This window comes from Oncorhynchus mykiss, chromosome 15 (assembly GCF_057628025.1).
Source record: "Oncorhynchus mykiss isolate SJ-2025 chromosome 15, ASM5762802v1, whole genome shotgun sequence".
NCBI lineage: Eukaryota > Metazoa > Chordata > Actinopteri > Salmoniformes > Salmonidae > Oncorhynchus > Oncorhynchus mykiss.
In genome coordinates, this window is record NC_143036.1 from 79887984 (window position 1) to 79904667 (window position 16684).

The window sequence follows — 16684 nt, forward strand, 5'->3', positions numbered from 1 at the left end:
TATTTACTCTGATTTCAGAGCACTCTTGTCTGAGTGTGCCAGAGCGCAGAATAACGGATGAATTTACGAACACTCAACACCCGTTGAAAATGGCCAGTGTCAGTAAACATCGGCTGAAAAAAAGCGTAATGAAAGTATTGCCAGCAGCACAGTTACAGTCACCAACACTCTGGATAACATGAAAACACCATAACTATCTCTACCAGGGTGAGTAAAATGGTCAGAGTGAGATTTTCTCTCATTTGTGTCTGGAAGTAGCTAGCCAGATAGCTTGGGTGCTTGACTGCCTTTGTGAAGTCCGAACGACCGGATCAACCTTACTCCTCGGCCAGAGCATCCGGTGTGCGCTCCGAGAGCGAAACGTCTGAATGTAGGACAATCTGACAACGCCCTGAATTCTGAGTGCACTCTGACACTCCAGATTCAATTTACGAACACACCCTATCGGAGATGTCTGGAGATGGCTATGCATATTCATGATCTGAAGGCTATTAGCATATCATTTTTCTACATTTGAATTACAGGCGGTTGACGTCAACAACCCTCATTGAGTATTGAAATATGCATAAATAATTAGCCCGCCATGCCGCTTTGTGGACAACAACTCCCATTGTTTGGACGGAGAGAGACAGGTGTTGTCAGGAAATATTATCAGTTTATCCGTCTTCGGTTTAGCTATTTTTTTCTAAATATTATATGAAGTTTAGCTAGCCCAACGTTGCCATGACATCGCCTGCAAGGGTGATCGGGGGTTTGGTCCTTATCAATAAAACGTTACAATACATTGCAGAGTGTTCGATTTGGCTGCTGGGGAGCAAGGAGACCAACAGCTCCGCTAAAACCATTAATAATAACAATTATTTATTGCATTTGTAAAGCGTTTTTAGTTATAAAAGAATAATCTCAAAGCGCATAAAATAAAAGTTAAAATAGAACAAGTTTAAAGGATGGGTAGGCCAGCCGATAAAGGTGAGTCTTAAGGCCTGCTTTAAAAGCTCAAACACTGAACAGCCCTGCAATTGTCAGGAAGGGACTTCCAACGGCGTGGTGTAAAATGCACGGTCCCCCTGTCGTTCTGATCCGGGTCCTCGGTGCAAGCAGTTTGGCTTCATGCACCTAGAAAACTATGTGCCGTTTTCAAGGAATTGTTAAATAAATGTTACCTAGGCTATTTGAATGTAATATCATCACTGAATAACATATAACTACAAATGTCCTATTATTATATGCAAAACAATTGCGCACATCTAGCTGAATCGCCATCAGCGTTATAGGCCTACAGCAAGTAAACTATATGCTTTTCATGATCAGTAAACATCCATTGATCTTGCAATTTCAGATAGGTGAAGGTTGCCTCACCATAATGTCTCAATATTGCCCACATATTCTACACCTGCATTGCTTGCTGTTTGGGGTTTTAGGCTGGGTTTCTGTACAGCACTTTGTGACATCTGCTGATGTAAAAAGGGCTTTATAAATACATTTGATTGATTGACCGTTAATTGGATATGAGTGATATAAAATAAAAGTGAACTATACCTGAAAAGTATGTGTGGTTTAGGCTCATTTAGCATCCTTCGTGGGCTCTGCCTGTCAAGCAGCTGAAGGGCGCATTTGCCGATGTAACGTTACTGTTTGTTGACTAAACATAGTGGTATGTAGACCTAATGTACCCCACAAGACATGCCACCAGAGGTCTCTTCACAATCCCCAAGTCCAGAACATTCTATGGGAGGCCCACAGTACCACATATAGCCATGTCTACATGGAGCTCTATTCCACATCAGCAGTAGAATCAGATACAAAAAACACAAGGTAAAACTACACCTTGTGGAACAGTGGGGACTGTGAAGAGGCACACGCATACACACTCAAACGCTAGAACACACATTCTACACACGTACATTGTAATATTGTTGTATGGTGGTATTATTTATTTTGTATTGTAGATATGTAGTGGTCTAAAAATGTTTATATGATGTACTGTTTTATATTGTGTTTTATATGTAAAGTGTCTTAATGTGTTTGGTCCCCAGGTTGAGGTAGCAGGTCATGAGGAGCCTTAATAAATACAAATACATCGCGAGACTTGACGAAACGCCTGAGAAACAGACCAGGCCGGGATTTGAGGAGTCATTGAGAGAAGTGACAAATTCTTCATTAGTTGTACATTTTCTCGAAATCTAAAAGCACAACGTAGATTCAAGCCACGTTCTTAAGTAGTTGAACATGCCATTACTCCAACCTAATTAAAGGGACAAACTGACCCGTTTTAATTTTCGTAAAAAACAACTTTATATCGAAGGAGTGCCTTTGAGTTGACGGACTGCACATGCGCAGTTCGGCAGGAGACGACCACCCCGATTGACTTGCTTCTCCGCATGAGTTTAGCTAGCCAACGCCGCCATGACATCACCTACAAAGTGTGATCGAATATTTCTGTTGGATAAAGCAGTTTTAGTCCATCTTCTCTGGTACTATCTTTGATTGAGGTTTCTCAGACGACCACCACCGTTAAACGGTCATCACTAGTTACCACAGCCACAAAGTCTTCATTATGGCCTTAAACCTTAAATGAAGACCAAAAAAAGCAAATGTTTGTTTTCATATTAAAATGTTGGTTTTTACGATATAGCCAAGTTGTACTTTATGGCTGTGGTAACTAGTGACAACACAGACAAACTCACTAGTCTGGTCCTTCCCCACTATAACAAACTCTGAACTTTGACCCCCCCCTCCAGTAGCGAACTCATCTGGTTCTGCAGCTCCTCCTCTCTGCAGAGCAAAGTGAGATCTCCATTCAAACACATCCAAAAACTCCGCACAGGATGAGACTAAATTCTCTGCTATTCAGCCGCTGATCATCACTTCGCTCCATCGAAAGGAAAGTGACAGTGGAAACTGAATCGATTTCAATCGTTTAAGAGAAGCAAATAGCTAAATAAAGTGGATAAGAATTTCCGCTCCGTGATACCGACTGGTGGTTGCTAGCAGGCTACTCCAACAGACTGCAAACATGGCGAGCGCCTCGTACCATATCTCTAATCTATTGGAAAAAATGACATCAAGCGACAAGGATTTCAGGTAAATACAATATTCTAACAATCTAGGCATTTGAAATGACGCTGTGATTCTACACTTTGACTCAAACCGGTATATCGTCCCGTATGAAAACCCTGCAAGTTAGCTAGTTTAGGCCTCAAATCAATTCTGTCGTTTGGCTAGTCTGCTAACGTTCGCTAGCTAGCTAGCTAGCTAAATAACAATATTAGCCACTCGCTATAAACACATTCTTGCGAGGAACCCAGATTAACATGTTGACATTATATTTCTAATTTGTCAGTTTTGCAAAGTATATATAGCTAGCTAGTTACATTTAACACTGTCATGTTGCTAGCTAGCTGGCTAACTCGCTCTGACAGTCGTTACTGTCAACGCTAACAAGCTAGGAAACTAGCTAACGTTTTGAGGTAGCAAAAGTTATCGAATTTGGCTAGCTAACTCAAGTAAGTGGACTACACTAGTTAGCTAGGTTGTTAACTAAGTAGTTAGCTAGAAAGGCATTGCACATATCCTAGCAGTCTACAGATGCCATATGAATGATTGCTTAGCTAACGTTAGCTAACTACAGTACATCCCATAACATAATTCAGCCTGCATGTTTGTTGTTGGCTGACCGGGGAGTCAAAATGTAGTTCATTTAGTTAGCTTTGAAGGATACCACTACCTCACTGTCAGGTGTTTTATATTAACCATACCAAACACACAATCATAAACAACGTGATTGACTTCCAACACAAACCGTGAATTTAGTCTGCAGCCATATCAACTCCTCATTAGAGGAGAAAAATATGATGATGTAAGCCAGCATTCTGCTCTTCACAATTCTGTTACAGTTGTCATGAACTTACATGTATAACTAACTACAGAGTGGTAATCTACCACCTAATAAATGTTGCAGTTTTTTTCACTATCATCTTAGATGTGTGCACCTGTGGGTGTCCAGTGCTGTGTTCCTGTAGTCTTGTTCTGGTGTTTTCCAGTGTTTCTCACACAGAGAGAGAGATTAATTAATTTGCTCTGAAATGTCAGATGTTACAACTATAAAACATATGGAATGTAACCAGTCCCCTGACATACTGAGTGTGCCTCAATAATATGTAATATCTGTCCTGCCCGTCTCCGAAACGGTTTACCTTAACCATGCATTAACCTCACCCCCGGGCTCAATTAGAGTGAGCTAGAGTGAACCGTCTGGTTGGATGAGATTTCCTATGTACGTGTGGGAACTCCTAGCGTCTCTTCTTATCAACTTACGCTGCTTCCCAGATTCTCAGTCTTGCCAATAACTCTACAGATCCCAGGCTATTTCAGGTTCATAACAATGACTGACGGTGGCTTGTGTTCTGTGGTACCTGGGGTGGAACGGTGAGAAATGGTACAGGACTATTGTACAGGGAGCCTGTTCCACTGTGTGCCCCCATTGCCTTGCAGTTTTGAGGGATTGCCTATGCAGCTGCCAAAAGCACGACTTGACACCAGCACAATGGGTTATCCGTCATGGTTGAGTAATATTTTACATCCACCTCTAGATTCTAAACTCTGAAGTGAGTCAGTCAAGAAGTAGCTGTTGAGAGTTTAGGTCTAACCTCTGAGTCTGGAGATGGGGGTTGAGTCTGGAGATGGGGGTTGAGTCTGGAGATGGGGGTTGAGTCTGGAGATGGGGGTTGAGTCTGGAGATGGGGGTTGAGGGTTGAGTCTGGAGATGGGGGTTGAGTCAGAGGTAGGCCTATTTGAGTTCTAACATCACATTATAGAGGGAGTAAAGAGGTGCTCCTTGCTTCTGCACGTTTGCATGATGACATCATTATTGGCAGGGGAAATCAATGGCCTTTCACATTTGAGTGGGAGGTCTAATGTTATCCACTCTGTCATGTTTGTGTAGGTGTGAGTCTTGTTGTCCTCGTCTAATTTAGGGCCCTAATAAAATGAGGGTGGTGGAGAACGAGGACAGAATCCAGACATTAAATGGGTTCATTTGCACAAGATTATCATAAAATATGAACAAAATGTATCGGTGATTTGTATTTTCCATCAGCTCGGGAATACCCCTGTCTGTGTGTACACGTATTGTCTACCACTAAGTGTAGCCGTTAGCGACGATGCTAATAATGACAACAGTCTTCTGGTAGATGGAAAGGCTTTCACAAACACCTTCTCAATTAAATGTTAACTACAAAGTAGCTTATCTGGCAAAATTATATACACTGCTCAAAAAAAATAAAGGGAACACTAAAATAACACATCCTAGATCTGAATGAATTAAATATTTTTATTAAATACTTTTTTCTTTACATAGTTGAATGTGCTGACAACAAAATCACAAAAATGATGTACCCATGGAGGTCTGGATTTGGAGTCACTCAAAATTAAAGTGGAAAACCGCACTACAGGCTGATCCAACGTTGATGTAATGTCCTTAAAACAAGTCAAAATGAGGCTCAGTAGTGTGTGTGGCCTGTATGACCTCCCTACAACGCCTGGGAATGCTCCTGATGAGGTGGCGGATGGTCTCCTGAGGGATCTCCTCCCAGACCTGGACTAAAGCATCCGCCAACTCCTGGACAGTCTGTGGCGCAACGTGGCGTTGGTAGATGGAGCGGGACATGATGTCCCAGATGTGCTCAATTGGATTCAGGTCTGGGGAACGGGTGGGACAGTCCATAGCATCAATGCCTTCCTCTTGCAGGAACTGCTGACACACTCCAGCCACATGGGCCAACCGCACCAGCATATGGTCTCACAAGGGGTCTGAGGATCTCATCTCGGTACCTAATGGCAGTCAGGCTACCTCTGGCGAGCACATGGAGGGCTATGCGTCCCCCCAAAGAAATGCCACCCCACACCATGACTGACCCACCGCCAAACCGGTCATGCTGGAGGATGTTGCAGGCAGCAGAACGTTCTCCACGGCGTCTCCAGACTCTGTCACGTCTGTCACATGTGCTCAGTGTGAACCTGCTTTCATCTGTGAAGAGCACAGGGCGCCAGTGGCGAATTTGCCAATCTTGGTGTTCTCTGGCAAATGCCAAACGTCCTGCACGGTGTTGGGCTGTAAGCACAATACCACCTGTGAATGTCGGGCCCTCATACCACCCTCATGGAGTCTGTTTCTGACCGTTTGAGCAGACATATGCACATTTGTGGCCTGCTGGAGGTCATTTTGCAGGGCTCTGGCAGTGCTCCTCCTGCTCCTCCTTGCACAAAGGCAGAGGTAGCGGTCCTGCTACTGGGTTGTTGCCCTCCTACGGCCTCCTCCACGTCTCCTGATGTACTGGTCTGTCTCCTGGTAGCGCCTCCATGCTCTGGACACTACGCTGACAGACACAACAAATCTTCTTGCCACAGCTCGAATTGATGTGCCATCCTGGATGAGCTGCACTACCTGAGCCACTTGTGTGGGTTGTAGACTCCGTCTCATGCTACCACTAGAGTGAAAGCACCGCCAGCATTCAAAAGTGACCAAAACATCAGCCAGGAAGCATAGGAACTGAGAAGTGGTCACCACCTGCAGAACCACTCCTTTATTGGGGGTGTCTTGCTAATTGCCTATAATTTCCACCTGTTGTCTATTCCATTTGCACAACAGCATGTGAAATTTATTGTCAATCAGTGTTGCTTCCTAAGTGGACAGTTTGATTTCACAGAAGTGTGATTGACTTGGAGTTACATTGTGTTGTTTAAGTGTTCCCTTTAATTTTTTTGAGCAGTGTATAATGATGATTTGCATAAATTATTAACAATCACGTGTACTACAGAAACACCGCTAACCAAACAAGTCTCTTGCTGGTGCCACAGAGTTAAAGGGTATCTACACCCCAAAATGAGCATTTCTTAGATTTGACCCATACCCGTGGTTTAACCATTGTTGTGGACTTAACATCACATTTAAAAAAATGTACGTGTGATATTTGACAGGAAAATCTGAAAAACAATTGAAAATGGAATTTGGGGAAAAATACAGTATTTTATAAGGTTCTACTGATGTTTATCTAGTGCGGTGGTGGTACCGTGGTAGTGAAGATTGATTTCCACTATAGAAGATCATTCCCTGGTAGAAAGTGTTTTCCCATGCACCAGTTTAGAGAGAGAGGAGTGTGGGTGCTCCAGCCCATTACCTCATGCCGTGGGGCTGTCTCTCAGTGAGTGTGGGTGCTCCAGTCCATTACCTCATGCCGTGGGGCTGTCTCTCAGTGAGTGTGGGTGCTCCAGTCCATTACCTCATACCGTGGGGCTATCTCTCAGTGAGTGTGGGTGCTCCAGTCCATTACCTCATGCCGTGGGGTTGCCTCTCAGTGAGTGTTGGTGCTCCAGTCCATTACCTCATGCCGTGGGGTTGCCTCTCAGTGAGTGTTGGTGCTCCAGTCCATTACCTCATGCCGTGGGGTTGCCTCTCAGTGAGTGTGGGTGCTCCAGTCCATTACCTTATGCTGTGGGGCTGCCTCTCAGTGAGTGTGGGTGCTCCAGCCCATTACCTCATGCTGTGGGGCTGCCTCTCAGTGAGTGTGGATGCTCCAGTCCATTACCTTATGCTGTGGGGCTGCCTCTCAGTGAGTGTGGATGCTCCAGCCCATTACCTCATGCTGTGGGGCTGCCTCTCAGTGAGTGTGGGTGCTCCAGTCCATTACCTTATGCTGTGGGGCTGCCTCTCAGTGAGTGTGGGTGCTCCAGCCCATTACCTCATGCTGTGGGGTTGCCTCTCAGTGAGTGTGGGTGCTCCAGTCCATTACCTCATGCTGTGGGGCTGCCTCTCAGTGAGTGTGGATGCTCCAGTCCATTACCTCATGCTGTGGGGCTGCCTCTCAGTGAGTGTGGGCCATGGACCTCATGCATTATTCATTGTCTTTCCTCTCTTCCTTCTCGCTGTCCCTCTTGTTTAAAAAGCTTCTTGCGTTCCGATGAGGGGGGGACACACACGTCAGAGATGATCAGTGTTGAGAAGCATAGTATTTAGGAAAAGGTCTTTGTTGAATCACACCAGGAGTTCTGTGATGTGTTAAGATGGAGACAAGATGGTGTCTTAAAGCTGATCGTGTGTGATGTATTAAATTGGATATGATGGTAAGTTAACCCCCCCCCCACACACACACACACACACACACACACTCTTAAGAGATCAGAGCTGGTCTGTCTGGTATCTTCCAATGCTTTAGGCTTCAAGCGTTCCTCTCCTCAGAGATTTTAGCTTGATCTTTGTACTAGTGTTGATTTTGCTTTGGTTTCTAATGTCAGAGCACTTGACTTGTTAACTTCTCTCAGCTCAGTGGTGTTAAAACCCTTCGGAGGGTTTCCTTCTCTTAGCTCAGTGGTGTTAAAACCCTTCGGAGGGTTTCCTTCTCTCAGCTCAGTGGTGTTAAAACCCTTCGGAGGGTTTCCTTCTCTCAGCTCCGTGGTGTTAAAACCCTTCGGAGGGTTTCCTTCTCTTAGCTCAGTGGTGTTAAAACCCTTCGGAGGGTTTCCTTCTCTCAGCTCAGTGGTGTTAAAACTCTTCGGAGGGTTTCCTTCTCTCAGCTCAGTGGTGTTAAAACCCTTCGGAGGGTTACCTTCTCTCAGCTCAGTGGTGTTAAAACCCTTCGGAGGGTTTGACCGGTGTGTCTTTCCTTGGCTCATTGTGCTCTAGCGACTCCTTGTGACAGGGCCGGGCGCCTGCAAGCTGAACCCGGTTGCCAGTGGAACTGTGTTTTCTGCGACACGTTGGTGCGGCTGACATCCGGGTTAAGCAGGCGGTGTGATAAATAGGTAGGCGGACAGGTGGGTCTTGTTTTTGGAGGACGCATGACTTGGCCTCTCCAGAGCCCTTTGAGGAGTTGCGGGGGGGACTGGTGATCTTCACAAAATAGATGGCATCATGAGGAAAGGACAATGATGCGGATATATTGAAGCAACTTCTCAAGACACCAGTCAGGAAGTTAAAGCTTGGTTGCAAGTGGGTCTTCCAAATGGATGTTGATCCCAAGCATACTTCCAAGTTGTGGCAAAATGGCTTAAGGACAACAAAGTCAAGGTATTGGAGTGGCCATCATAAAGCCCTGACCTCAATCCTATATGTGTGGGCAGAACTGAAAAAGTGTGTGTGAGCAAGGAGGCCTACAAACCTGACTCTACAAGCCTGACTCAGTTACACCAGCTCTTTCAGGAGGAATGGGCCAAAATTCACCCAACTTATTGTGTGATCCCGAAACGTTTGACCCAGGTTAAACAATTTAAAGGCAATGCTACCAAATACTAATTGAGTGTATACTTCTGACCCACTGGGAATGTGATGAAAGAAATAACAGCTGAAATAAATCATTGTCTTAACTATTATTCTGACGTTTCACATTCCTAAAATCAAGTGGTGATCGTAACTGACCTAAGACAGGGAATTTTTACTAGGATTACTAGGGTAGGGTAGCCTAGTGGTTAGAGCGTTGGACTAGTAACCGGAAGGTTGCAAGTTCAAATCCCCGAGCTGACAAATCTGTCGTTCTGCCCCTGAACAGGCAGTTAACCCACTGTTCCTCGGCCGTCATTGAAAATAAGAATTTGTTCTGACTTGCCTAGTTAAATAAAGGTAAATATAACATCATAACCCTGTTGGTCTTCTTTCTCCCTGTGTGTTCCTGTAGATTCATGGCCACCAACGACCTGATGTCAGAGCTGCAGAAAGACTCCATCAAGCTGGACGATGACAGTGAACGCAAGGTGGTCAAGATGATCCTCAAGCTACTGGAAGACAAAAACGGAGAGGTCCAGAATCTGGCCGTCAAATGGTGAGAGATCTCTTCTTCTCTCTCTGTGTGTGTGTGTGTGTGTGAGGGTTTCCATTCTAAACAGCTCACACTGATAGCTGTTCCATATGTGACAGAAATGTACATCTCTGTTAGAAACTTAGAACAAGGGGGAGATCTAATGATGCAACAACTATCATGGGTTGTTAATATGAGAGATGGCATAGTGGTGGATCCAATAGAACAGGAGAGAGATGACATAGTGGTGGATCCAATAGAACAGGAGAGAGATGACATAGTGGTGGATCCAATAGAACAGGAGAGAGATGACATAGTGGTGGGTCCAATAGAACAGGAGAGAGATGACATAGTGGTGGGTCCAATAGAACAGGAGAGAGATGACATAGTGGTGGATCCAATAGAACAGGAGAGAGATGACATAGTGGTGGGTCCAATAGAACAGGAGAGAGATGACATAGTGGTGGATCCAATAGAACAGGAGAGAAATTACATAGTGGGGGGTCCAATAGAACAGGAGAGAGATGACATAGTGGTGGGTCCAATAGAACAGGAGAGAGATGACATAGTGGTGGGTCCAATAGAACAGGAGAGAAATGGCATAGTGGTGGGTCCAATAGAACAGGAGAGAAATTACATAGTGGGGGGTCCAATAGAACAGGAGAGAAATGACATAGTGGTGGGTCCAATAGAACAGGAGAGAGATGACATAGTGGTGGGTCCAATAGAACAGGAGAGAGATGACATAGTGGTGGGTCCAATAGAACAGGAGAGAAATGGCATAGTGGGGGATCCAATAGAACAGGAGAGAAATGGCATAGTGGGGGATCCAATAGAACAGGAGAGAAATGGCATAGTGGTGGGTCCAATAGAACAGGAGAGAAATGGCATAGTGGTGGGTCCAATAGAACAGGAGAGAGATGACATAGTGGTGGATCCAATAGAACAGGAGAGAGATGGCATAGTGGTGGATCCAATAGAACAGGAGAGAAATGACATAGTGGGGGATCCAATAGAACAGGAGAGAGATGGCATAGTGGTGGGTCCAATAGAACAGGAGAGAGATGACATAGTGGTGGATCCAATAGAACAGGAGAGAGATGACATAGTGGTGGGTCCAATAGAACAGGAGAGAAATGACATAGTGGTGGATCCAATAGAACAGGAGAGAGATGGCATAGTGGTGGGTCCAATAGAACAGGAGAGAGATGACATAGTGGTGGGTCCAATAGAACAGGAGAGAGATGACATAGTGGTGGATCCAATAGAACAGGAGAGAAATTACATAGTGGTGGATCCAATAGAACAGGAGAGAAATGACATAGTGGGGGAAATTGTTTTTACCTGTTCCACGAATATGCGCATATGAAAATCATAACTGACATGCAGAATAGTGGGATAAATTGTATGCGTCCCCAAACTTGAAACTCAACGTGCTGCCTATGAAGTCTTCAAACACTGAACAAAAATGTAAACACAACAATTTTACTGAGTTACAGTTCATATAAGGAAAACGGTAAATTTAAATAAATTCATTAGGCCCTAATCTATGGATTTCACATGACTAGACAGGGGTGCAGCAATGGGTGGGCCTGGGAGGGCATAGGACCAGCCACTGGGGAGCCAGGCCCAGCCACTGGGGAGCCAGGCCCAGCCAATCAGAATTCGTTTTTTAACCCCACAAAAGGGTGTTATTACAGACAGAAATACTCCTCAGTTTCATCAGCTGCCCGGGTGGCTGGTCTCAGACGATCCCGCAGGTGAAGAAGCCAGGTATGAAGGTCCTGGGCTGGTGTGGTTACACGTGGCCTGTAGTGGTGAGACCGGTTAGATGTACTGCCAAATTCTCTAAAACAATGTTGGAGGAGGCTTATGGTAGAGCAATGAACATTCAATTCTCTAGCAACAGCTCTGGTGGATATTCCTGCATTCAGCACGCCAATTGCACGCTCCCTCAACTAGAGACATCTGTGGCATTGTGTGGTGAAAAATTGCAAATTTTTGTGGCCTTTTGTTGTCCCCAGCACAAGGTGCACCTATGTAATGATCTTGCTTTTTTTTTTAAATCAGCTTCTTGATATGTCACACCTGTCAGGTGGCTGGATTGTCTTGGCAAAGGAGAAATGCTCACTAACAGATGTAAACTCTTTTGTTTACACTACAAAGCTTTTTTTTTTTTAAAACTGAATTTCTGGGATTTTTAATTTCAGCTCATGAAACACTTGTTACATGTTGAGTTTATATTTTTGTTTCAGTGTAAAATAATTGCCTCCACCTTTCCATGGATTTAGCCTTTAGGTTACTCTTTCCATGGATTTAGACTTTAGGTTACTCTTTCCATGGATTTAGACTTTAGGTTACTCTTTCCATGGATTTAGACTTTAGGTTACTCTTTCCATGGATTTAGACTTTAGGTTACTCTTTCCATGGATTTAGACTTTAGGTTACTCTTTCCATGGTTGGATTTAGACTAGGTTACTCTTTCCATGGATTTAGACTTTAGGTTACTCTTTCCATGGATTTAGACTTTAGGTTACTCTTTCCATGGATTTAGCCTTTAGGTTACTCTTTCCATGGTTGGATTTAGCCTTTAGGTTACTCTTTTCATGGATTTAGACTTTAGGTTACTCTTTCCATGGTTGGATTTAGCCTTTAGGTTACTCTTTCCATGGTTGGATTTAGCCTTTAGGTTACTCTTTCCATGGATGGATTTAGCCTTTAGGTTACTCTTTCCATGGTTGGATTTAGACTTTAGGTTACTCTTTCCATGGTTGGATTTAGACTTTAGGTTACTCTTTCCATGGTTGGATTTAGACTTTAGGTTACTCTTTCCATGGTTGGATTTAGACTTTAGGTTACTCTTTCCATGGTTGGATTTAGACTTTAGGTCACTCTTTCCATGGTTGGATTTAGACTTTAGGTTACTCTTTCCATGGTTGGATTTAGCCTTTAGGTTACTCTTTCCATGGTTGGATTTAGCCTTTAGGTTACTCTTTCCATGGTTGGATTTAGCCTTTAGGTTACTCTTTCCATGGTTGGATTTAGCCTTTAGGTTACTCTTTCCATGGTTGGATTTAGACTTTAGGTTACTCTTTCCATGGTTGGATTTAGACTTTAGGTTACTCTTTCCATGGTTGGATTTAGACTTTAGGTTACTCTTTCCATGGTTGGATTTAGACTTTAGGTCACTCTTTCCATGGTTGGATTTAGACTTTAGGTTACTCTTTCCATGGTTGGATTTAGCCTTTAGGTTACTCTTTCCATGGTTGGATTTAGACTTTAGGTCACTCTTTCCATGGTTGGATTTAGACTTTAGGTTACTCTTTCCATGGTTGGATTTAGCCTTTAGGTTACTCTTTCCATGGTTGGATTTAGCCTTTAGGTTACTCTTTCCATGGTTGGATTTAGACTTTAGGTAACTCTGAAGAAAGGAAAAACATACCTCATAATATGAAATAAAATATTCCGGTTTCAAACAATGAAGTATGTTATCGAAATGCATACGGCCTAAAGCTCCCATTGTAAAGTGGTGGGAGACGCCCGGACAGCTTTTATTCCTGCACTTGAATGGTGAATAGGAGACGCGCTTCAATTACCAGTTGAGAAATAAAAATAGTAGCTCTTCTTTTATCGAGCACCAAAACTGTTTTGAACACAAACGAATAGCATTTTAAAATGAACGGGCGTATAGAAGCACATGTTTTACTCCGGCTGGAACACGCTGAGGAGCTGCAGGGGAAACACCACTCTGTAGGTTGTGTTGGATACATAAGATGGCCAACCAAAATACACACAGGCCAATTTTAATTGCGCAAAACTATGCAAATGAACCTGTAGACCAATAAGCACGCCGGTCATTATTTTATTATTTAGTAATGGGATTGTTTTTTTCTCCTGGACACTTTGGACGGCAACAGTTTAAATGTTTTTATTTTATTTATTTTTTTAGCTTTTCATGTTTTTCTACAACGAAAACCCTGGTGTGTCTGATTGAACTTAAGGCACCGCTATAGAGAGGTTCAAAACATGGCTGTCAAACACCGAGACTGAGAGAGGGGCTGAATCACCTGACTGACTGGCTTGGGCCCTGTGGGAGACTGTCTAGTCCCGAACCATCTGTCTGCCACTGTGTCTCTCTGCCACTGTCTGCCTGTCTGTTGCTATGTCTTTCTGTCTCTCTGATGCTATGTCTCTGCCTCTGTCACTATGTCTTTCTGTCTCTGCCTCTGTCGCTATGTCTTTCTGTCTCTGCCTCTGTCGCTATGTCTTTCTGTCTCTGCCTCTGTCGCTATGTCTTTCTGTCTCTGCCTCTGTCGCTATGTCTTTCTGTCTCTGCCTCTGTCGCTATGTCTTTCTGTCTCTGCCTCTGTCGCTATGTCTTTCTGTCTCTGCCTCTGTCGCTATGTCTTTCTGCCTCTGCCTCTGTCGCTATGTCTTTCTGTCTCTGCCTCTGTTGCTATGTCTTTCTGCCTCTGTCTCTGTCGCTATGTCTTTCTGTCTCTGCCTCTGTCGCTATGTCTTTCTGTCTCTGCCTCTGTCGCTATGTCTTTCTGTCTCTGCCTCCGTCGCTATGTCTTTCTGTCTCTGCCTCTGTCGCTATGTCTTTCTGTCTCTGCCTCTGTCGCTATGTCTTTCTGTCTCTGCCTCTGTCGCTATGTCTTTCTGTCTCTGCCTCTGTCGCTATGTCTTTCTGTCTCTGCCTCTGTCGCTATGTCTGTCTCTGCGTCTGTCGCTATGTCTGTCTGTCTCTGCCTCTGTCGCTATGTCTTTCTGTCTCTGCCTCTGTCTCTATGTCTTTCTGTCTCTGCCTCTGTCGCTATGTCTTTCTGTCTCTGCCTCTGTCGCTATGTCTTTCTGTCTCTGCCTCTGTCGCTATGTCTTTCTGTCTCTGCCTCTGTCGCTATGTCTTTCTGTCTCTGCCTCTGTCGCTATGTCTTTCTGTCTCTGCCTCTGTCGCTATGTCTTTCTGCCTCTGCCTCTGTCTCTATGTCTTTCTGTCTCTGCCTCTGTCGCTATGTCTTTCTGTCTCTGCCTCTGTCGCTATGTCTTTCTGTCTCTGCCTCTGTCGCTATGTCTTTCTGCCTCTGTCGCTATGTCTTTCTGTCTCTGCCTCTGTCGCTATGTCTTTCTGTCTCTGCCTCTGTCGCTATGTCTTTCTGTCTCTGCCTCTGTCACTATGTCTTTCTGTCTCTGCCTCTGTCGCTATGTCTTTCTGTCTCTGCCTCTGTCACTATGTCTTTCTGTCTCTGCCTCTGTCGCTATGTCTTTCTGTCTCTGCCTCTGTCGCTATGTCTTTCTGTCTCTGCCTCTGTCACTATGTCTTTCTGTCTCTGCCTCTGTCGCTATGTCTTTCTGTCTCTGCCTCTGTCGCTATGTCTTTCTGCCTCTGTCGCTATGTCTTTCTGTCTCTGCCTCTGTCGCTATGTCTTTCTGTCTCTGCCTCTGTCTCTATGTCTTTCTGTCTCTGCCTCTGTCTCTATGTCTTTCTGTCTCTGCCTCTGTCACTATGTCTTTCTGTCTCTGCCTCTGTCACTATGTCTTTCTGTCTTTGCCTCTGTCGCTATGTCTTTCTGTCTTTGCCTCTGTCGCTATGTCTTTCTGTCTCTGCCTCTGTCGCTATGTCTTTCTGTCTCTGCCTCTGTCGCTATGTCTTTCTGTCTTTGCCTCTGTCGCTATGTCTTTCTGCCTCTGCCTCTGTCGCTATGTCTTTCTGTCTCTGCCTCTGTCGCTATGTCTTTCTGTCTCTGCCTCTGTCGCTATGTCTTTCTGTCTCTGCCTCTGTCGCTATGTCTTTCTGTCTCTGCCTCTGTCGCTATGTCTTTCTGTCTCTGTCTCTGTCGCTATGTCTTTCTGTCTCTGCCTCTGTCGCTATGTCTTTCTGTCTCTGCCTCTGTCGCTATGTCTTTCTGTCTCTGTCTCTGTCGCTATGTCTTTCTGTCTCTGCCTCTGTCGCTATGTCTTTCTGTCTCTGCCTCTGTCGCTATGTCTTTCTGTCTCTGCCTCTGTCGCTATGTCTTTCTGTCTTTGCCTCTGTCGCTATGTCTTTCTGTCTCTGCCTCTGTCGCTATGTCTTTCTGTCTCTGCCTCTGTCTCTATGTCTTTCTGTCTCTGCCTCTGTCGCTATGTCTTTCTGTCTCTGCCTCTGTCGCTATGTCTTTCTGTCTCTGCCTCTGTCGCTATGTCTTTCTGTCTCTGCCTCTGTCGCTATGTCTTTCTGTCTCTGCCTCTGTCGCTATGTCTTTCTGCCTCTTTCTCTCTGCTTCTGTCAGTCACTCTGCCTCTTTCTCTCTGCTTCTGTCAGTCACTCTGCCTCTTTCTCTCTGCTTCTGTCAGTCACTCTGCCTCTTTCTCTCTGCCTCCGTTTCTCTCTCTCTCATTCATATCGTTTCACAACACTGAGTATTGGACAGTGTTATTGAATAACTCTGTGTTTGCTTCAGTTTGTCTTATTGCATATTTGACATTTTTTGTCTGTGGATATTTCATGTCAGAGCAGCATTGATTTTTATCTTCCTTGCCCCAGCTAGGGGGACATGTCTCGGTGCTTATGAGCCAGCGGCTCTCACGCTCAACAAACCATTTAGAATTAGGCTTTTAAGGGATTATGTGATCAATAAGAAGATGAATTAAAAATGAATCTCTCTCTCTCTAGGCTGTATTTCTCTCACATCTCCAATGTTTAATATAGGATACAGTCACACTGCAAGTTTGCCTGCTTTCGTATCGCTGCCATTTTGAAGTAGTAATCTACTCTGTTGTGTGTCGTGAACGCAGACTGTCAGAAAGGCGTTGTGTCTCTTTGTGTTCTGGCTGCACCACTATGTAAGGAAACAAAGATATTATCATTTTAAGGCCTTTTTTATTATTTTTGTTGCTCTAGATTGCATTAAATGACA

The 16684-nt window shown here is 44.4% G+C and overlaps 1 protein-coding gene across 6 annotated transcripts in view; it reads left to right on the plus strand.

The window, feature by feature from the left end:
• Positions 1-2323: 2323 nt before the first annotated feature.
• The window catches only part of LOC110490682 (cullin-associated NEDD8-dissociated protein 1), a 64640-nt gene continuing 50279 nt past the window's right edge, over positions 2324-16684 (plus strand). For 5 of the 6 annotated variants that reach the window (XR_016486923.1, XR_016486922.1, XM_090201321.1 and 2 more), the window contains exons 1-2: positions 2324-3084; positions 9669-9812. Coding sequence is in view for 3 of the 6 variants with exons in the window: in XM_090201321.1 (XP_090057447.1) it covers positions 3017-3084; positions 9669-9812 (212 nt within the window). In the remaining 3 variants the exon portion in view is untranslated. The remainder of the gene's footprint in view (positions 3085-9668; positions 9813-16684) is intronic. The other variant, XM_090201322.1, reaches the window with a different exon arrangement.